Source organism: Drosophila serrata, unplaced genomic scaffold (assembly GCF_035046125.1).
Source record: "Drosophila serrata isolate PLE 108 unplaced genomic scaffold, ASM3504612v1 contig_302, whole genome shotgun sequence".
NCBI lineage: Eukaryota > Metazoa > Arthropoda > Insecta > Diptera > Drosophilidae > Drosophila > Drosophila serrata.
Window position 1 is genome coordinate 527,709 of NW_028257200.1, and position 23,272 is coordinate 550,980.

At 37.5% G+C, this 23,272-nt stretch overlaps 2 protein-coding genes across 27 annotated transcripts in view; both read right to left on the minus strand.

The window, feature by feature from the left end:
* Positions 1 to 11,474, minus strand: part of RapGAP1 (Rap GTPase activating protein 1) — a 181,261-nt gene extending 169,787 nt beyond the window's left edge. The window contains exon 1 of the mRNA XM_086837181.1: positions 11,341 to 11,474. Within this exon, the coding sequence (XP_086693307.1) occupies positions 11,341 to 11,422 (82 nt within the window). The 5' untranslated portion in view covers positions 11,423 to 11,474. The remainder of the gene's footprint in view (positions 1 to 11,340) is intronic.
* Slob (Slowpoke binding protein) overlaps positions 11,374 to 23,272 on the minus strand; it is a 41,438-nt gene continuing 29,539 nt past the window's right edge. For 10 of the 26 annotated variants that reach the window (XM_086837158.1, XM_086837154.1, XM_086837165.1 and 7 more), the window contains 8 exons: positions 21,441 to 21,648; positions 21,143 to 21,379; positions 20,892 to 21,073; positions 19,330 to 19,540; positions 19,143 to 19,268; positions 18,944 to 19,086; positions 14,427 to 15,561; positions 11,374 to 14,296 (listed from right to left, as the gene is read on the minus strand). In XM_086837158.1, the coding sequence (XP_086693284.1) occupies positions 13,043 to 14,296; positions 14,427 to 15,561; positions 18,944 to 19,086; positions 19,143 to 19,268; positions 19,330 to 19,540; positions 20,892 to 21,073; positions 21,143 to 21,379; positions 21,441 to 21,648 (3,496 nt within the window). In that variant the 3' untranslated portion in view covers positions 11,374 to 13,042. Of the gene's footprint in view, positions 14,297 to 14,426; positions 15,562 to 16,566; positions 16,932 to 18,943; positions 19,087 to 19,142; positions 19,269 to 19,329; positions 19,541 to 20,891; positions 21,074 to 21,142; positions 21,380 to 21,440; positions 21,649 to 23,272 lie in introns of those variants that run through there. The other 16 variants (XM_086837173.1, XM_086837170.1, XM_086837179.1 and 13 more) reach the window with 4 other exon arrangements.

Consider the following 23,272-nt stretch of genomic DNA (forward strand, 5'->3'; position numbering starts at 1 on the left):
AAGCGTCGTCCCATAGAAGTAACCTTAACCCCTCACCAGAAACCGAGAAAATTCCCAGCTAGGACCTGGCAAATAGTAAAAGGTTGGTAAATATATAGACACTTGAAAAAAATTTAAAAGATATAATAAAATAGCAATGAAAACCACTTAAATTAAATCAAGAATAAACCTTAGTTAACAATTGAAGAAGTAATAAAATTGATGGTTTTACAATTTGGAGAAATTAAAGAAGATTGTTGATTTCATTTTTTAACAAGATATTATTTTATAATATTATAATAAGGCTTGAATTCTAAGTAAGTAATAGGTAATACTTATCAACAGTTCTAAAACAGCTTAAGTTCAATCAGTATAGCTTCATATTCTTCTGAAATACTTCTCTATAATTTTATATTAAATATCCAATTCTATATATTAAACCTCCCTCTATTTCTCTCAGTGCAAATATAGCCAGAAGTAAGAGGGCACAGAAGGTTTTCGCTTGGCTCGTGGCATTTGAATTTCTGATGCATTTTCGATTTTTCCAGGAGCTCCCTCGTCACACGCATTTTCCCATTTACGCTCACTATTTTCTTTTGTTGCACAGAAATTGCAACTTTGTTTATTTAAGCGTTGTACGCCGTTTGTTATTTTGTTGTTGTTGTTGTTTCTTTATTTATTTTTGGTTGTGTGTTCATTTGTCCTTGGTTGCGTATTTATTTTTGATTAAATACTGCAACTGTTTTTCTATTTTCGTTTCGGGCAAGGAATTAGCCGAGAAACAATAGAATCAAGAGTTGCATCTCCGTAAAACCAACTTTGGGGTGCTTAAGCTTCCGTACAACAAGGACATGCAATAATAATTATCATTTTGTTTGCTGTTTAGTGTAATTACACTTGGCAGCTGGCGGAGCAGAGAGCCAAAAGCCCAAACATGAACTCCACGCGAGATATGAAAGAATTAAAAATTTAAAAGGAATGCTCAACTTGGTCAGGGATTACAGTGGTAGAAAACTTATATACAGAGCTATATTATAATATTATAATATTATAAAACTATCATTTAGTGATACTAACTTAAGAAATTTATTACCTTACCTTTAAACAATTTAGGCAGGAGACTTATATATTTAATAATACTGATTTGAATTCATTTTTCTTTTAATACAATTTTAATGATATTATTGATATAATGATAATATAATCGTTTTAATTATTATTATACCTTTGTGAAATAAATAAATGGTTAACTTATAAACTTTCTTTCAATATATCATATTTTTGTGCCTGATTTTGAGAGCTTAAATATGTCTGAATTTTACATATAAATATATATTTTGTATACTAAAAGAATAATTTCCGACCTATAAATCATATATATTCTTGATCAGCATCAAAAGCCGAGTCGTTCTAGGTATGTCAGGACAAAAAAAAATTCAAATTTTCCCAAATTTTTCCCAATTTTCCCCTTTGTATAAGGGGTTATATCGTTAAAATTTTTAAAAAGTATCAAAAACTAAAATTTTTAATTAAAGTATACAGATATGTTAACCTAATAAAAACTAGCATAGGAAAGCTTTTCGAATCAAAATTAAAGCTTTTTTGACTAAGTTATGAGTTTGTTAAATTTTGATTTGTGAAACAAATTTGTCATATAAAATTAATGATTATTATCGAATTAATGAATGTGTTTTCTTTTCTTGTTTTTAATACGAAACTTGAAAGTTCTTTCCACTGTCTCTCTACAGGATTCCTGGTAGTTAACACCAAACATGAGTGGAGTCCACAGCATAAAATAGTCAAGTGACAGGTCGACATAGCGCCAAAAGACAGCAAACAGGAGGTGGAAGTATCCTTTTCGTTGCTCAGCGACACTTCACCTGGAAGCCGTGAGCAAGCAAAGCCGCTGCAATTGCATTTAACGATTAAAAGGAACCCGGATGGAGGGGGATATATGTATGTGTGTGAGAACCTATGTTTATACAGTTGTGAACAAAATTTGAGTACAAACTTACAATTTTTTATATTAAATTGTAAATCTATGAAAAAGAATACAACAGTTTTTTATGCAAGAGTTTCCTTTGATTGGAATTGACATAAATATATATAATCTTTATTATATGTTTACTATATTAATTTCATATAATTCATGTGTTAATTTTTATTTCCAAGTATTTTTCAGTATATTTATTTAAGGTTTGTATAAGTTTTTACGCTCTTCCATCCTTAAACTTATGTGGAAAGAAGTAAACCGAGTGAACTTCATAGACGTCGCAACTGTCGCATTTCCGCATTGCAAATTACTCCTTTTATTCCATGACATTTTTTGTAATTAAGATAAAAGCGAACCCCGTCGGAAAAGAGGGACAGGAATACAGGTAAAAAAAGAACACAAAGCTCTTGAGAACCTGACAACAAAGCGTTTAAAGGCGGCACTTGAGCGGGGACAAAGGCCGATGGAAGGGATACCTGAACGAAGCTGTCAAGAATTGATTTAAGCTGCGCTTTTGATGACTTAATCTTCAGATAGTGATAATGTATATGTACTTGTAGTTGTAGTATTTAAAATGCAATACATACTCTTTTAAATAGATAATAAATTAGATTTTAAGGTATGATAAATTCGATTATATAAGGCAAAGACAATAAAGATTAAATAAGGTGTGTTTACAAGGAGCTAACTTTAGTTGATGTATTATATCTTCTTCCTTTATATTTAACTACAGCAAACCTTGTTTTTAATATAACTAACGATTTCTTTAATGTATTTTAATATTAAATATCATATGATATATTCTAAGTAACATTTATAAACTAATTTAATTCTCCCTCAAACTACAACTTAATCTTTAGGCCATGATGACCCGCTAGGCGTAGTGTAAAGGTTCTTTCAAAAATTGTTAAATGTGGCATGCATAATTGCAGCTAGAAAACGTCAGATTAAAAACATAACACAAAAAATGAGCAGCGGACACGCCCCCTGGAGTTTGGGCAGATCGTCGATCTAAAAACCTCAGTCAGACAAAACATTGTCAGTTCTTGGACAGCTGCAAACATCAAAAACTCTCCTGCCCGAAAACCCAAGCTCATCGAGGGCATTACAAGCTCATCAAAAACTCGAGCACAGCCTCAGCTCATCTCATCATCATCATCACCAACAGTCGATCCCTTTTCATTTCCCCTTCGATCCCTGGCACTCCCCTTGATTGTCATTCAAATGAACCCGTTTCTCGTCCCGGCTCCTGATATTTTTTGTGACATTTTCTATATTAAAAACGTTTTAAAAAACAACAAACATGCAGATTTAGATGCCAAGGGATGATTTGTCGGGCAACAGCATCCGCGTTAAAATCTCTGCTCAGAATTTGAAACATTTTGACCCATGGACCTTTTGGGTACTGTTGAAGTGGGCGCTGCATATCGGAGATTAAAAACCAAACAGAAATCATGATCTGGACCTGGACAATCTACAATCTCTCAATTCCTTTTATTTTGACACGCTCAAAAACAATATTTTTCGGGCAGAAAGTGAGCAGGATTTGAGGTGGGAGATTCTAGGGCTAGATAAGAAAAACATATAGTATTTTGATGACTATGATTTTGCTATTGTTTTCATATTTTGACAGTTTTAAGAGAGGTATATGGGATAAGTATTAGGGATAAGGGAGCAGGAGTAAAGTATTCATTGTATATTTTCTAGAAACTAAGAAATGCGAAATAAATTACAACATTTGATTTGAAAGTTTTCTGAAATCTAAGAGAAATATATTTCAAAACGGTCAAAGTAATATTCCGTCTGCTTCAGCTCTTTTCTAACCACTGAATACCACATTTAATGAATACATTTCATATGCCTAATAGCTATATACATATAGAAACTCGATCTATTTAGAGTTCCGTCCCCTGGAACACCCACTTTTTGGGTTACAGAAGCCACCCGGTTACTCCTCCAAACCCGATTTAACCCCTTTATTTTTCCCACTCGAAGTTGGCGTGCAAATCCCGACAATTATGCGGGTTTTAAAATGATTGCTAAACCGAAAAGCTCCTGCCTGTTGGGCCCCCTGGGCTATTTGCGTAACTCTCTGGCATCTGGAATGCTGTCTATATTAAATGGAATTGCCATGTACATTACAATTTTCACGGCTGAGCTGAGCGGACACACACCTCGTGTCTCTGTCATGGTAAAGATCGCTTCGGGGCAACTGTATCCGAGGTCCATAAATGCAATCAACCACTCCAGCATCCAAGAACAAAGCCTAGAGAGGCGGATGGAGCCGGGAGGAGTGGCTGTCTGTACATTTGCAACAGATTTTTTCAAGTGCAGGCGACCACTTCAACTCCGGACAAATCCTCCCCTACGCCCTTTTTTAACCCTTTAACTGGTAATTTATGCAAATTAAAGCGCACTCCATTTCGCGCCATCACATACGATATGAAATAAAATACAAAAAAAAAAAGGAAACTGAAAACATCGAACTAGGGAAAACAAAAAAAATATTCCATACTTTTGATTTGTTGTTTGTTTTGCTGTTGTCCGCTGGGCGCAGGCGCAGCTACAAACAATTGTTAATTGTTTCGTTTTAGTCGTTATTTTCGAAACGGAAACGGAAATATTGAAAATACCAGACAGTGGAGGAAGGGTGAAAGGATAGAAAGGACTCGTGCCAGGAACTCGTGGCCATATAAATTGTCGTTAATTGACGGGTCCCCTTATGCCAAATGACAAACTGTACTAAACAATAGTCGATAATGAATTTCAATTTAAAATTATTAAAGTTTTAAGGGAGGTATACTTTAAGGATTAATTTGAAAATTAATTTATTAAAGTCTGGTATTTATATTTTAAATAGAGTTGAAAATTGTCAAGGATTCTAACTTACTTTCTTTTAGAATATCAATTCTAAATGTTTTTATCTTTTATATTCCTTCAAAAGTAATGTTTCATTTAAAGAGGAATTATTGTTTTACTTCAAAAAGCATTAATAAAGTCGCATTATTCAATAAAAACAAAAACTAAATAAATCTTTTAAGTATTTGACAACCCAAGCAAAGCCTGTTTTAAAACTAAGGCATTCTTAAATATTCATTAACCTTAACCTTATTCCTTAACACTTGAAACAATTCTCCTTAAATACTATACTGACTTAACAGTTACATGAATAAAAATACAATATTTCTTAAACTATTTCAATAACTGACACCTCAAACAATTACATCATCTTCCAAGAGGGATGAAGTACATTTTTTCCCCAATTTTCACCCATAAGCTCACCCCACTTCCTACCGCAATCGACTGACAATTATTGGGTATTTAATTTCGCACAACAGACGGAGATTTAAGCCTGCCTTTATCCTTCGCTTTTTCGATTCTCCACGGGTGACAATTGCAGGCGCGGCCTATATTGAATATCAGAAAAACCGCTACGGCCAATTGAAAAAAAGAAGGTGAAAATTAAACGCAAAGAAAATGCGCATTAAGGGAGACGGGGGGAAAATCATCGGGCACCGCAGGACATTTTTGAAGAAGGGGATTACCACAACACCCAGGACAAAAAAAAAGACACGAAATTGTATACAAAATTAATCGCTCGCACGTGCAATGAAACTGAAATTCGAATCATAAAAATCAAATCAATTGCAGCACACTTGAAATCGAAGATTCCGAGTATGTCAGTGAAGATGATAATCACGAAGATGTGTCGATGGTTGATGTTGATTAACACAACACAATGATGGGCATACTTGACATGTCTATCAATAATATATTGTACAATAATTGCTTCTCATGCGGTGACGAAAATAAAAGAAAGTTTGTTATTTTTGTATATATACCTTTGGCAATGAGCCATTAAAATGGCAGCGAATGAGCTAAATAAACAATTTGGTAATGGAACTACATACACTTAATTATGTCATAATGTTCGATCGTTAAAGACGTGATGCTGTGAGGAATTCAGTTAAATTTAATGGGAGAAAAATACACAATAAATTGGGGAATTCCAAGTTAAATTGAAATAAGATAGAATGAATAAGGAAGGATATTAAATACCATACTATATTTTAAGCTCTGTAAAGATTAGTGAAACTATAAACCTATTAACCCATAACTTACTCTTTACCTCTTTTAAACCTTAAAATATATTCCCAAATTATTTAGTTAAATAATATTCTTTCCACTGCCTCTATAACCTTCATATTTTCGTAACCCACCCTCCAAAAACATGTAAATACAGTTTAACATCTCTTAAAATAGCAAAACAGCAAAAAATCATTTCACACAATGGAAACACTTCACTCTGTGCCAAAAAAAACTCCAAATCATCCACCAAAAATCAGCAAAAAATCATAAATAAACGTTGACAAAACTTTGACTAGACTGGATTAACCACCATGTATAAAAAACTATCCTTCACATCCCCTCGAATGTAGGAGGTCAACGCGGGGAGGTCAGTCGTGAAAAGGCCGTAAAAAAATAGGGAAATTGGCGTTACATAATTCCGGAGTAGATGCATGATTTATGGACAGCTGGACAAGCCTAGAAGGACTCTAAAAAAATTTTCAATTGCACGCCGGCGCACAGCTTGACAATATCCATAAGCACTTGAGGCTAATTTCCCAGCAGTTGTCCCCCGGCAATTGGAAATATATTTTTTTTAATTAAAAAAATCGACATGCATTCTTGGCTAGCGAATGAGTGAATGAACGAACCGGGTAGCCGAATAAATGTTCGAATGAATGAATGACAATGTTGTGTTGTTTCGGCGCACACGCGTATTGAGTTACGCGCGCGGGACGAGAACATGTTTTTCAATTTTCATGCCAGAATAATTGCATAAATGTGTGCGGAAAGCGGAGCTTGGACAAATGACACAAAAAACACTTGCTCGCACAAGCTGTGAAAATGGCCATTGGCCAAGTGGAAATTGGATACTGGCAAACACACACATGGCATTGACCATGTCCGAGACCGGGTCGCTGAACACCAAAACAAAATCAACTTTACGTTGCGTTTTTTGAGGCTATGATGTTTTTCAAATTTATTTTTAAATGGTTTACAAAGCAGATGGAAAATATTAGCAGAGTTACGAGGAATTATGTGTGAAAACATTTAATTGTTACCTTAAAATATGGAGCTTCATTGTAAAATTATTGATACTATCATATTTTAAATATTATAATATGCATTTTAGTAATGTATCTTGTTTATTTATGATTCCCTACCGTTAACTTCAGTGTAGTAACATTTATTTTAATGAATTTTCTAGCTCTATAAAGTTAAACTTATCCATTTTCCGGACACTGACATAACCCTCAACTACAACTCTTTAGATCTCTGTTCAAAAAGTTATATTCCCTTGACGATCATTTCGATCCTTTACCTATAGTTCCAACACATAAATCTCTATCAACTGACTTTCGATCGCACACTGGCCACGCCCCTCAACCCTTGAGAGTTAGAGGCAATTGTCCTGGCACCGCTGAACCACTCAACCACTGAACCACTTCAATGGCAGAATCCACACATAAATCTTCAGACAGGACATCCCAAAATTTGTCACTTTCACCGTCGAAAAAAAACCATAGACAAATGGGCGCAAAAAATAGCAAGAGAAATTTAGGGAAAAACTGTGGAAAAAAGGATGCAGGATGCAAGGACAAAGTCCCACCACAACAAAAGAAGACACACACAAAAAATATATTTTCTATAAACAAAAAAGAGAAGCAAAGTGAATTTTACGGTAAATTGACTGAGCACAAAAGGCGACCGCGAGAAGTCCTTTTAATCCTTTTATCGATGGATAAAATTGCCACTCAAAAGGTGAAAAACTAAGGGAAAACATTGCCCAGATTCGAATGGACACAATGTCCTGCTGCGAAGCGGCACGCGACTACCAAAGAGGGAGGATATTTCAGCAGCTGCGCATGCGCCAAACGCCAAAGGATATAGGATATATATAATTTAAAAATCGAAAGTGACCAGAAGGGAAAGTCCTACGAAAAGGGGTCGAAAAATGCCGCCTGCGCCTGCGCCTGTGCCTGCGGTCGGCGATACAAATTGAAATGCCAAAATCATTTCCATGGGCCGGAATTATAATTACAAAACCAACAAATGCGATTAACTGGACCAGTCCCCGGGCCTCGCGAATGGAAGGGGGGTTGAGAGTTTTGAGTACTAAATTCACGCCTCGCTACACAAAAGCGCTGTAAATTATATTGTTAGCCAGGACAAACTGACCGCCGTCCAGTTTCGTCGTCCTTGCAGCCCGTAAAATTGCCAAATTCCCATAATTGCAGCTCCTGAAACAATGGCAGCCGGACGGGGGGAAAATAGAAAATAGAGCGGACATACGGATACGAATGATGGAACCCTCGTCAGAGGCCAATGGAGGGGTTGGTAAATTTTTATTAGTTTGCTGTCATATGCTCATCGATTGTTTGCTTAGGATGCTGATGCTGCTGTTGCAACAAGGAAATACGCACAGGACATGACAGGACATAATCATAAATATGGCAACTAAATTATGAAATCGATGGGAGGCGCAGTTTTTCACTTTTCCCTGAGGCCAATTGGTCACGCTTAGATCTATGTGTATTGTTTGTTTTTCATAGAGCAAAACGCGTCTAATGTAGACAATAAAAGAATAAATTCTTTAGTTAAGTACAAAAATTAAGTTTTAAATTCATTTTTTGTTTAAAAATAATAAAGTTGTGTTAAAAGAAATGCAACAAATTGGCTTAACTTACCTTTAAACTTTTCTAGTGGCATAGTGAATGCAAATAGCTTCATAGTTTTCGATAAGCATAGAAATAATATTTCTTATTTTTAGAAATTATAAATTTATATATATATTCATAAAAGGGGTTCATGAATACGGAATGGGCTTAAAACTTAAAAATATATTGAGTTTTATGATTCATGTTTCTTCCTTAAAACGAAAAAGTGTTTATAAAAATATTCAAAATATATTATTAATATTATGCCTTAAATAAAAATTAAAATGAATGTCTTTACTCCCTTTTAATATTTTTCATTGTTCCGAAAACGTTAAGTAAAATCAATAAATTAAAAACAATTTCTACATACATTTTTGAATTTCGATAAATTTATCTTTTGTGTCTCTGCTAAATAACTTTAGCTTGGTTCGCGCACCAACTAAGTTAGCCAGGACGCATACCCGCCAAGTAGCTGACTACTTTCAATAGCTAAAAGCTAAGCAATACTGCTACTCCTTGCTAAAGCTAACAGCTACAACACTCGAAAAGGCTCTACAATTTTTTTTAGCTTTGTTAAATTTCAAAATTAAAAAATATGAATTTGGTTTGCAGAGTAAAAGGTTAACTGAATACATTCAATATAAAAATGTAGTTATTTTTTCACTTACCGATTTTCTTATTTTTCTTCTTCCTCGTATTTTTCTCGTTGGCCATTGATTAAGTCTCTTTCTTTCCATTCCTTTTTGATTTACACTTACAGAATTAAGAACACTAATTTTAGTAATTAAATAAACCCTTAAAAAAAAGAAAAAAATATTTCGTAACTCGTGGACAAAACGAGAACTTATAAAACACTTAAAAAACAATAAAAAAAAAAAATGAAAAGGAATGGAAAGAACGGTGAAATTGCACACACAAACACACCAATGATCTCCGGCATCGGATTTGCACTTTTTTTTTATTCATTTAAACACGCACTTTAAACACTTTATATTTACTTTTATATATTTATATTTACTTTTATTTATTTGTTTTTGCATTAAATAATGCTTATTTGCATGTATTTCTTTCTTATTTTCCTTTTTTGCGGCGGGAATTTTCCACTCACACGCACACGAAAATATGCGAAGGATCCAATACACACAAACATAATGGCGGCTGCTGCTGGACTCCACTGGTCGCGGGAGTCTCAAGTGTTTTTATTGTAGTTTTAGTGGTTGTTAATCGTTATTAAATTATTAAATGTTATAAAATCATCTTGTTTTTATCACGAATGCATTTATTTATTACGTTTACTTCGGCACTTGCACAATTTTCGATTTTTTCGCACCTGTTTGCCGCTGTCACCATTCCAATTGGGCAGCGAAGCTGCGCTCAAATCGTTTTTACATTATTTGTTGAACAATTCGGGTGTTTAATGTTTTCTAACATTATCCCCGTATACAATGCACTTAGTTGAATTGATTTACACATTTAGTAGTTATTTTTAAACACTTTTAACGAGCTAAAATCGTTTTTTCACAGCAGCACGCCTGAATTTTCACTTTCGCAATGCGATCTCGCTCTTCTTCTTTTTTTTCAATCGCTCTCTCTCTTGCCACTCTTTCGTTGCAGGACGCGTTAGTACCAAATCGTAAATACCGCACGCCAGTGTGAATGTTTTTCAGTTCAACGAGCGAGAGGGAAGAGAAAACAAAAGATCAACATGGCCAAAGTGAAAAATTTAAGTTGCTGCTGCTAAAAAAACGTGTATCGTCTGAAAAAACAAGTGATAATACCTAGCAAACGATTAAATCAGTTAAACTAACTGCGCTTTATGCGGGAACACTTAATTAAGCATAAAAGAAGTGAATTTAAATGAGATTGAGGACTTTATTGTGAAGTGAGCGCAACTTCTCCGTGCAATTGGAATAGTAACAACGGCGAACAGGTGCAAAAAACCGAAAATTGTGCAAGTGCCGAATTAAACTTAATAAATAAATGCATCCGTGATAAAAACATGATGTTTCTAAAACATTTAATCAGTTAATAAAGAATAACAGTCACTAAAACTGCAATAAAAACACTTGAGACTCCCGCGGCCAGTGGAGTGCAGCAGCCGCCGCCGTTATGTATGTGTGTGTGTTGGAGCCTCTACATATTTGCGTGTGTGTGTGAATGGAAAATTCCCGCCGCAAAAAAGCAAAATAACTAAAGAAATAAATTTTAATATAAACCAATAAATGTAAACATAAATAAATAAAAATAAATACAAATACATAAATTAAATGATAAAATTAATGTTTTTAACTATGTGAATAAAAAAAAAATAAGGAAAGAAAGAGACAAAATCAATAGACAGAGTGGAAATTAATTAATTAAATTAAGTAAATTAATTTTCTATTAAACAAGGATAAGAAGAAAATTAAAAAGATAATAAGAATATTGGTAAGTGAAATAATTATTACATTTTTATATTGAATATATTATTCCAAATAACGACTCCGTTTTACTCATAATGCAAAAACTGTGTTCTTCGGCTTACGATATTTGTTTAAAATAATTTCATATATATTAAATCCTGAAACGAATAATTAATGTCAAATTATGGTGAATAATTTGAGTATTTGCTTTTGCTAACTTAATGAACATTAATAATCTTACCAAACTTCCCTTGATTAAAACTCTTTGAAATAATTTTATTGTTTTCTCGTTTAATATTTATTTCTCTCTGGGCTTTTTCCATTTTCTTTTGGGATTATTTTGGGGGAAATACAAATACACAGGTAAACCGAAAGATAATTCCAAGCAAACTGAACATTTCACACGGTTTTAAGGGGAATACAATATATGTACGTACTAGGGGTCCCATAAACAATGTCCTACGCGTCCATTAACTACGAATAATACAAGTTTGACTCATCTGAGTCCTTTGAATGGATTGGGTGGGGTCTTTGAGTTTGTGAATCTGCATTCGGATTTGGGTCTGGATCGTCTTGGTTGAGTGCGACTCGCTAAGTGCGTGCGTCTAATATTATCTTCTATATATATGTTATTTATATATATGATCGTAAGGGTGTATATATTTATCTGGTGTTCGATTGTGTTGTGGCCTTTTTTTTGTGATATTTCGCTTAGTAAACTTGATTGCATTTCTTGTATTGTATTTGCGGTTTCCATACGATTATGTTTAACTCTTACTGGGTATTACTTTCTGTTTCTCTGATATTGAAGTGCTGCTTATATGATCATTTCGAACTGAGGATACCATAACAAAGAAAGTGTTGTACTTCTATAAGTTGTGAACTCTCTGCCTTGGAATCTCCATTAAATTGCATTCAATGGAGAGGTGATCCTTGGCTCGTTCTTTATTTTTTGTTGTTGTTTTTTAATTCCCTAAAAATGTATGCATATATTTAAAATACGTCCCCGTTTTCGAGGAGGCTACAGTAAAACATTTTCAATGCGCCAAGCTGCGAAGCTTTCAAGTCTTAACTATTTCAATCAACTACCAAGTAAAGTGTATAATTCCGTATAATTCGAAAATTGTTATCTCTTTTCTATTTGTTAAAAAAAAAGAACAACAACTCATCATCAGCAGGATATACTGGCTTCCTTTTTTTGTTTATTTTTTATTTATTTTTTTTTTTCGTGTTGTCTTGTGGCTTAGCAGTCTAGAGATTAGCTTCAGTGGAGAGATATTTCTAGTTAATTACGCATTGCTGTAAAAAGCAATCGGCTAAAGTTCAATATAAAGACAAAAATATTATTGTTACCAGAAGAAAGCTTTGGGTGTGTGTGTGTGTGTGAATCTAGCAGAGGCGAAAGCAGCCCAAGTTTACATTTATTTTTGTGTATATTCTTCAGAGTGTTTAGAAAGTGGGTTTTTCAGTGTGTTTTTGTGTGATACCAAGATTAGAATATGCCTTACCTTAACCAACACTGGCTAAGCAAGAAGTTTCTTCAAGAAAAGAGTTTTCGGGAATAGAAAATTTTAAAGAAGAATCAAAGAAGTAGGTTCTATTTAGAACTGAACTTAAGGGGAATAATTATATTATGTCACTAGATTCATTCTTTCTGTGAATCTTTATTTTCCAATCATTAAGGATAATAATTATTAAGTTTATAGCAAAGTTAAAAGCTTTAAAATCTGATTTCCTATCCCAAAAACTCTCTTTTGAAAACCCCTCCCTGCTTGCCATCTCATACCTAACCTAATAGTTCTATAACTTGATGGTTCCCCTTTCGATTTCTGCTATATTTGGTTTCTTTATCACATGCTTTGCATTTCGGCTGCTCAAAACGTATGTCTGTATGTGCGTGTATATAGTGTATATATATATAGTAATCCCGATTAGGGATCCCCTTAGAGCTTGTCCAGATCCGGTTGCTCCGGTTCGGTTGGACTGATTGGTGACATTTCCACACTATCCAGTAGAGGGGTCTTCTCCTCGCTACAGCTGCTTCCGGGTGCATCATCCATATCCATCACAAAGATCCTTGAGAGATCGGCACCACTGAGGGTCAATCTGGACGGTGATTCGTCCACCGAGCTGCTGGTGCTGCTGCTGCTACTGTTGCTGTTGCTGTTGCTACTGGTATTGGGGGTAATGTGACTCCCCTGGTGATTCCCCTGGACTGTGGTGCTCGGTATGATGATGGTGCTCTGATCGAGGGACTTGGAGGGCGTGCGATAGCTGGCAGTTGCTGAGGTGGCCACTAAATTCGATTGGCTGGACTGAGCGGACAGCGAGGTGGTCTTAATATTGGTCGTCTTCAGGTGGCTCCCAATGGAGCAGCTGCTACTCCATCGGCCACCCTGAGGATGCTTCTTCTGATTGTAATGGGGCTGATTGTACTGTAGCCCCTGGCCCTGTTGCGATGATGCCATGGTATTATTGTCATTATCGTTGAAGCTCATCTCGTCCTCGCTGTGTGTGTTATTAATGGCCGTCTGTTTAAGCCGCACCAGATGTCTTTCCGAGTATGATTTACGGGCATCCATTACCCTCAAATAGTCGGAGGATTCACCCAGATCCTCACTCTTGGAGCTGCAGTATCTGGCCGCATTGCGTGATCCACCGCTTCCATTGCCACAAAAACTGGTGGTCACACTGAGCATCTGTTGGCTTCCACTCAGCGATCTCCGACTGGCCTGGGAGCTGCTCCTGCTGCTCTCATACTGATTGTCCCGCAACGAACAGGGCGAGATCCTTGGCGAGTGATTATTCTCCATCAGGGAGTCATTGCTCTTGGCAATCCTGTTCTTTCTATAGAACTTACTGTCCCGCCAGAGGGTTTGCCTGCCGGTGCGTTGCATCTCGATGCTATTGCTCGGATGACTGGGCGGCGTCTGGCTGGTGGGCGTGGCCGTGGGGGAATCCTGACCCTGACCCTTACTTATCCGAAAGGAGGCATGGGTGAGCTTCTTGTATTTCTCACTCTGCATATTCACGCGATTGTCCGAGTGGGTGCGATCTGCCATTGGTAGAAAGGCATTGTCGATGCGACGCTCCTCCTCCAAGGAGCGAAAGGCCAGGCGATTCACATGCTTCAGATGCTGCTTGTCAGAGGTTCGCTTTGGGGACATATCCTCGAAGGAGCTCACCTGGAAGGGAAACTAATTAAGATTTCTTACACAGACTGAGACAAGAATATATATTTCTATACAGAAAATAGATAAATGCAACCTGTTATATATTTAATCTCTCTATTATCTTGATTTATGATATCTTCAAAGTCTTACTCACCCGATATTTCTGCGAAAAGACCTCTATCATCCCTGATCGCTTTGAGGGCGATGTGGTGTATATAGAGTTCTGATCGTTGACCAGAATCTTGGGCGGATCAAACTGCTGCTGCTGTTGGGGATGACCTTGTCCCTGTCCCTGAACCTGACTCTGGGCCTGACCTTGACCCGCATTACTGTTGGAGGCCAGTGAAGAGCTGCTCGAATTGCTGGTAGCTGTTACCAAGATCTTTGGTGACAGTGAAACTGGAAATTGCTGGGGACGTATGTTCCCATAGGAGCCACAATTGGAACCCGATGAAGTGGAGCCCGTGCCCGACATGGCATCATCAATGTGGAGAAAGTTATTAGGAGAACTCTCACGGCATGGCGAGGAAATGGCCGAGTCCTGGGACACCATGCTCCGGGGAATGGTGGCCAGCTCCAGGCAGGTTTCATTGCCACCCGTGGTGGTGGCTATGATGATATCCTCCACGCCCTCGTCAATGGGCGAGGATATAGACTGAAAGCTGCTGAGCCGTATGCTAGAAGAGCCGATGGACAGGTCGTTGTCGGTCAGTGAACCAAAGGCCGAGTCCTGGGAGGGATTACTGCGGCCATACTTGAGGCACTTCAGCGAGTACTCCAGCCGCCGGCTCTTCGAGTTCTTGTAGTTGCACATATCGGCGGTGAGCTGGTGATTGAAGGAGGCTCCAGCCGCCGACGAAGTGCAGGCTGGGGCCTGCAGTCTCTGCGAACCCGATGAGCCGCTGGCCTCCTCCTCCTCGAGAACCTCGAATTCCTCCACCTCCACCTCCTGGGCCTCGTAGCCATCCTCGGTGGCTGTGACTCCCTCGGCCAGCAGGACATTCAAGTTGCTCTGACTACTGGTACTACACCGAATTGTCGGTGGCTGATGCTCTTGTCCCGTCTCCGGCTCGTGGCCATTGTCATCCGAATAGAGAGCAGCCGGGTCACAGTAGTGAATGGGCGACTCCGAGGGCGGTTCGTATGAATGGATATATGAGTGGGCCGAGTGCCATTGCTGCAGGCGTAGCAAGTGCTGCCGATGGCAGCTACCACCGACCACAATCTCCTCCAGCAGACCCTCCTCCGAGTCGCTTGATATGTCAAATGAGTCCATTGTTCGGCTGATACTGTATGGCCGGGCGGGCGGCGTATCCAATAGAGAGATTTTTTGGGGAAAGAGGTCAGAGAATAACAATCAGAAATTCAGAATTTTCAATCCGACTGCGGCACCTGGTTCGGATTTCTATTGTGTGTTCTTTGGATATGCATAGAAGCCATGGCATGTCACTGGATGCGATGAGTGTGTTGTGTTTTTTTGGTGAGTGGTGCTACTGCAATAGAAGCGGCAAATACGTGCGGGGTTTCCAATCGAGACCATGTCCCCTGCTCTCCCATAAAAAAACTCAATTAGTGACCCATCAAAACTACAAGTCAGCTGATATCTCAGAGTTTTCCAAGACAGACATGTGCTAGCATGATACAAGGATATCACAAAGGAGCGATTGAAAAGTAGGATATAAGTTTGGAAGTATTTTAGTTGACAAAAAAGCTCTCTAAAGTCTTTATACAACTTTAATTAAGCCACAGATTTATATAACTACTAAATACTACAATTATAATTATGAGCTTTGAGTTTTAATACCCATTTTGTAAACCCCAAAAAATTACATTTCAAATTATATACTAATCACTTTTTAAAAAATCATACTACAATAGAAAACATTTAACCTGCTAGGAAAAGGGCATTCAGTGCTTAATAGAAAACAAATATTGCTTTGGTATATATATATTTTACATCATGCAATCAACAATATAAACACCAACATTTGTTTACAGGATTTATGGTGAGATTTAAGCAAATAAGCTACAACACAAAACACACACAGGGATATAGAGAAAATTGATTATGCAAACTATAAAATCTAAAAAAAGTAGTTGAATGTAGTTAAATGAATAAATAAATATATGTTTTCTGCACTTTCTGCTGTTGTTTGTCCCCTTTCATCAATGGAGATTCAATTTGGCTTTACTTTGAGGTGGTGCAAGTGGTGTTTGCTTGCTTTGCGTGGCTTGCTGGCTGGCCATGGTGGTGCAGTGGATCGTACAAAAAAAAAAAAAACATTGCCACTTACCACAATTACCTATGAAATATATTGTTATTAATTTTTTCATTTCAATTTGATTTCATTTTCCATTTGATATATATAAAAAATTACATGTTCGTATAAAAAATGGCATGTTTTGCTGACTTTTTTTTAACATACTCTGCAGTTTATGATTTTATTTTCAGGTATTGATTTTATTCAGGTATTCATTTTGTTTCACACGATATTCATTTTTGTAAAATTTAATTGTGAGATATAATTTTTCTTTTTTTTTTGTGAGTTTTGGTTTGGGGTTTTTTGGGTTTCCTTTCTTTTTTTTGTTGGTACGGTTCAGTTTGGTTTTGGTTTCGGATTAGTACATACGAAAGACTTCATAGGGCGCAGGCAGAACACTGTTGTTATAGTTGTTGTTGTTGGAGTAGTTGTTGATGTTGGAGTAGTTGTTGTTGGAGTTGTTGTTGTTGTTGGTTTTTTATAGTTAGTCGAACGGGTTATGTAAATAAACAAATGCAAAAATGCAAGAGTTTGTAAATCAAAAACAAAACACACACATAGGTGATGTAAACAAAAGTGAACGTTGATAGACATTCGAGGGCGGATCGGTATGTGTGTAGTAGATGATGGGTTTGGTGTAGCGGCAACTGTAACGGTAACTGCAACGGTAACGGGATTCTGGGCGCTTTCGCAACACTAAGATAGTTTTTAAACACACAGATACACACACATACACAACAGAGTTGAGTAGTAGTAGTAGTAGTAGTAGTAGTAGTAGTAGGAGTAGTAGTAGTAGGCGGTAGTAGTAGTAGTAATAGTAGTAGTAGAGGAGAGAAAGAGAGAGTAAAACATTGCATACGGAAAAAATACTTTAGTTGAAAAATCCTCCACTACATAAAATTGTTTTAATTAATTAATGTAAGTAAAAAAACATGCGTTTGGAGTACGTATTTAATTAATATAATTTTTTGTTAATATTCTGAGGCAGCCGAGTAAATTTACACTGGGTCATTGGGATGCTTAAAAAATATATACATGAAGCAACAAAATGGGGACACTTTTTTTTTTGTTTGTGGGACTTTTTCTCTCGCCCTCGCTCGTTTTTTTTATCACTCAATTATATTCCCTGTCTTGTATGCATAATTTTAAAATTCTGCCTACGGCTCTGGTGAATGGGAAATGGGGTATGGGGGTATGGGTCAGGCTGAGCAAAGTCCAGGACATTACCATAATTACCTTTAGGCACGCACTCACACACACAGATACAAACGCACACACCCGAAGCCACACGCACATCATCATCAAGCTTTTGGGCCATATTCTACGCTCTGCCATCTGCCATCTGTCCCGTGTGTTAGTTTCTCTCGCTTTTCTGGCCCATCTTTTCTTGCTCCTGTCTTTTTGTTTAACCTCTCCATGGGGTGTGTGTGTGTATGTGTGTGTGTGTGAGTCTCTCTTTATTAGCCCGAAATGCACAAGACACAAGAACAGCTGGATTAACAGGCCCAGAGCGTGGCTTAAATTGGCGCCCAACGTGGGGCGGAGCTAGGACTCTACTACAAGGCTGTGAGAAGTATTTTGCATTTTGGTCTTTGTGAGAAAACAAAGCTGCAATGGTTCTTTGGAATACAAAAGGATTTCCCGGAAATCGTAGTTATATGGAATTTAAGACAGATTTTGGACTTTAAACTTTATGTGAGGACACCTTATCATTCAGGAAATTCATATTTATTAGGGTGAGTTTAAATTGCTTAAGAAGGTTTCTTCACAGTATTCTTGATAGACAACTTTAGGTTTGAAGCTTTGAAGACTTTGTCTGGTTTAAAGACTTATACAAGGTCTATGAGACCTTATTTTATATCAGCTCAGAAACGACTATGTTTTCTAGAGGTTCAAACTGATTTTAAAGAATGGTTAACAGGTTAATAAAACATGATTATTATTATTAACAACACAAACATTAAAAAAAATTACTTTAGAAACATAACATCAAAAAGCATTCAAGAGTCTTAAAGTTAGTTATCATTTAGTTTAAGTAAACTCAAAACTTATTTATTGAATATAAACTTTCATTAAAATCATTACAAATATATTCATTACTTTAGCTAAATAACTATCTATAGTTTTAAAATAAAATTAAGGCACTATCATATCCCATTTGAGGTCTCTCCATATACTGATTTCTATATAAAATATATCTCTGACTGATGACTAAATTTCTTATAAATCCCGATCCTAACACACCGATAAACATGACACGACGATGAATAGTGTACAGATTTGTTTGTGTTTGGTGAGAGGGGGAGACTTTTGTGATTTATGCCGATGACTGATTAAGTGAAAAGTTGGCAAAGTTTGCTTCTAGGTGAAAAGCTAAGAAACAACAAAGCCATTAGAGGAGAAAACTCACCCAGTGCGTCGATCGTGCGGTGTCGAGGGCGGTGTGCAGGGTGAGTTTGCCTCGCTGAGAGAGTGGCCCAGTGAGGCGCATTGGCGCTTCTTAACCGCATGCAGCAGATTTAGGGTGGACCTGCTGAGGCTCGGCTTAATTGTCTGCAAGAAAAATAATATAAATATCTAAGGAAGGGAAATATAATAACAATACTTACACTAAAACAGGGGCCACGCAGCTCGCGCAAATCGATGCTGCGAAAGAGATCGCACAGGACTAGGTCCTCAACGGAGGGGCAGACACCGCTAGGCGGTTCAAAGATTAGACCTAATATTTCCAGAATCTGTAAAACAATATATATATTATTATATATATTCGAATTATTCATAATACCATAGTTTTACCTGGCCAATTTGTGGGTAGTGCTGCATCTCCATTTCGAGCACCCGCATGGACGGCTTGGGTGTGGTCAGCTCCTGGCCCGTGCACATCTCGTACAGCAGATGGCCAAAGCAGACAATGTCCACATTCTCGATCTCGGTTACCGAGCGGGACCACATGACGGCATTATTCCTTGAGCTTAGGCCCAGTAGGCCATTCTCCAGGCCAGATAACCTGTTGGGCAAAGAAAACAAAACACATGTCACGGAGAATGCATTATTGAATGGCAAACCCACTCCCCCTTCTTTCTTGGATCTTAATTATGCAACACATTCGATGGCGGTTCCACACAGACACAGTATTGATGGCCAACACGTGCCTACTTTTATGGATTTCTGTGCGAATGAGAGGGGTTTATGCCATATCCACCATACCTGTGAGCCTTTTATGACAAAGAGCGTATGTCAGGCTTGATATGACAATATTATGACACTACCTACAGTGTCCTGGGCTTTCGGCTCAAGGGTCCTGTCAGTATTCATTAGAGCTCAGGTATTGCTGACTAGCTTGAAAAAAGGTCACCCAAATTGGCTGACAAAAGGCGTTCAGAAGATTCTATGTGGGATACTTGAAGGATTTCATTTTGCCAAAGGTATGCTAATTAAGCCACACAAAAATGTTAATTAAGCTAGAGGTATAAGAACTTGAAATTTACTTAAGTAAAGCTTAAGCTTGCATACTCAATTTAAATCTTGTTAAATAAAAACTCTCCTAAGTGGTTAGCTATTATTTTGCTTTAGATTTTATAGCACTGATTTATCTTATTGCATTTTCCTATATCCTTTTCTTGATTACAATTTCAAGTAGAGAGTGAGAGCAAGGGAAAGACTAGAGAGTTTCCTAATGCAATCCCACTTGTACAAGTACTTTGCTTTGCCACTCCATCAATCAGCTTTTCAGCTTTTCTACTCTGGCAATGGACTTTTTACAATCCTGTGACCCTATCGATGGCTGTACATATGTATATGAGCAATTTATATGAAAATCAGCTTTCCCTTTCCCTCCATTTTCAACTAAATTGGGTCATGCACTTGGCGCAAACTTAAACAAAGAAAAAGCTAAAAATAAAAATCCGCTCTTTCATTGACTTTTACCTATAGGAATTTCTGCTATGCCCCTTCCCATCGTCAAGCTGCAATATAAGCATTTTTTTGCGACGAACATTTATTTTTAAAATGGCAAAAAAGGACTAAAGCAAAAGCTTTATTTTTGTTACACCCATTCGATGTTTCCAAGTGGGTGGCACTGGGGCTGGGCGCTTTACGCGTTGTCGCACAGCAGTTACAAGGACCTGGATGGGCAGGAGATGGGGCAAGGGCTCGGGGGGACATGCATTTAAAGTCAACGATTCCATTGAATTGCTTTTAATTTGCCATTTAGGCTGGAATTGTTTTCCCTTTTTTACCCCCCATGATTTTTGCATAACTGAAAATGTTGCCACCGCTTCGGTATCAAATATTTTTCAGTCATTATTGAATTAGTTCATGGATGAATGAACCCTGAGGACAGTGGACAATGGACTCACCTGGCTGCCCCATTCTGCAGGATGACATTGCCGCTGTGCAGGTGACCATGAAGCGGAAAGCCGCGCTCCTTTAGGAAGAGCAAGGCCTCCAGGATTTGACGCCCCAGGCGCTGCACTTGGCTCACTGGCAAACCATTTGGCTTACGCGTGTACTTTTTGGCCCAAGGCTCGTTCCACTGTGCCTGCAAAGGGGGGAGGTTTCATTATTATTAAATTCAATTTAAATGTTATTTAAATTTAAGTGAACTTACTTTATATATGAGATCCTTGAGGCTGCCGCGTGAGTTGAAGGGCGTCACCAGGCAGGCATAGTTATGCGAGCTGTTCCGCAAGAAGCCCAGATCCAGCACGGGATATATGTAAGGATGATGCAGTGAACCTAGGAGCTCCATAAGGATCTCCCTGGCACACTCATTGGGCGGCAGATCCTCAAAGGCCACGCAGTCGGGGGGCAGAGGTAGCAAAGTCAACAGACGATCTGTGCGAACCTATTAAGAAACCCAAAATTTTAAACTATAAACTAAGGGATCTTAAGAAGTAATAACCTACCGAAGCATCTGTGACCAGAAACCAGTTCTTGCCATGCCTGGAACCGATCTCATCCAGATGAGCTATCACCTCGTAACGTCCATTGGCACTCTGAATCCATTCCTGGGTGGCATTCAAGGCCTTCTCCCTTTGGGCCCGCTCCCTGGGACTCCGCTCTACGATCCCATTGCCGCTGTCCAAGGCGGAATACTGATACTTGATGTTGGGCCTGAAAAGTTTTCATTAAATTTTAATTCTAAAGTTTGCTTAAGTTCACAAATAATATTGTTGATAGAGAGCATACGTAGTTTAAAAATTGCTAACTAAGGAAACTTTGTATTTTTTTTTTGTATGTTACAACTAAAACTAAGAACTAATCATGAGGTTGTTGTTTTTTTTTAGTAAACGCTTTACAGCACACTTTGGCAAGGTATTATTTACAAAAGACCATTAGGGGAGAGAGGAGACAATTAACATAAATTTATCCCACAATTTGCAAAGTATTTTCTGTCCTTCCATTTCAATTATGTGGTTTCATGTTGAATAATTTATTTACATGGATTTTGTTTGCTGATACCTCAGTATCAGGAATTTTAGGGCAGATAAATTTCACAGATTCATAATTTATGGTAATACTTTGGTATTTGATAATGGAATTTTATGCATTCAATTTAGTTATGGATTGTTATAGCCTTTTGAAGAAACATTCATAGATGTTAAATGTATCTATTAAAAAGGAAACCGTTGAAAGGGACGTCTTTCAATATTAATTGTTTATGTTATTTATTGTTTATCTTTTAAAATGCAGTTTTTTATTGGTATTAATAAAGAACTGAATTCTTACGCCCTTTGCCATTTCATATCAATTTACATATGTATTAGAGAACCTATCATATATTCAAGGTTATTCTTTTCATATAAACTTCCTGATTATGAATATTAAAGAGTGTATAAATTTCGCCTAGAGAAATATATAAAAAATCTATCATCTCAACCGCTGACTGAAATATTTAACAAATTCAAAATTGACCAGAAAACAATGCCCAGAAGACCTCGATAAAAAAAACCGCATCAACATCTGCACAAGCCACAGGACAATTGCCAAAAAAAAAAAATAATAAAAGGGAGACGGAGACACAAAATAATTTGCACAGCCAAATTTTTTTCTCGTTTGGCAGGAAGTTGAAAGGTGCCGCAGGACGAAGGAATTTGCAACTCAATGAGGAGAGCGGAAGAGCAGGGGACAGGCCAGAGGAAGAGGAAGTAAACTGCCTGCACAATGGCGCAGCGGAAACGGAAGCAAGAGTTTATCATTTCATTTCGTTTAGCTTTGGTCTCGTTTTTTTTTTTTCTTGATTTGTGTCTTACTTGTTTTTTATTTTATTTATTTTTGTTGCAAGTGAAGAGTTGTACAAAGAGCAAGAGTGCAAAAAGAAAAGCAACAGAAAATGGAAACGGTGTCAAACGAAATAAAAAGAAGGAAGAAAAGCCAAACAAACTGCACTCACTTGGGAGGCTTAACAAAGAGACAGAGATAGAAACTGAGATTAGAAAGAGCAAGAGAGAGAGAGGCAAAATAACAATTGTAACAAAAGAGGAGAAAGTAGAAAGAGATAGAGAGGGAGAGGGAGGAGAGTGTGAGCAGGACAGTCTTCATAAACAAACACTTACGGCCACTCAATCAAAACAGAGCGAAGGTTAAGCACATCCTCGGGTTAAGTTTAGCATGTGTTTGAAAATTTAATAAGGCACAAAACGAAAGGCAGTCGCCAGGGGAGGGAAGAGGAGAGATGAGAGGGGGACAGAGGGGGACAAAGTGAGAGTGAAAGTGTGTTCGTGTGCGGCATAAAATG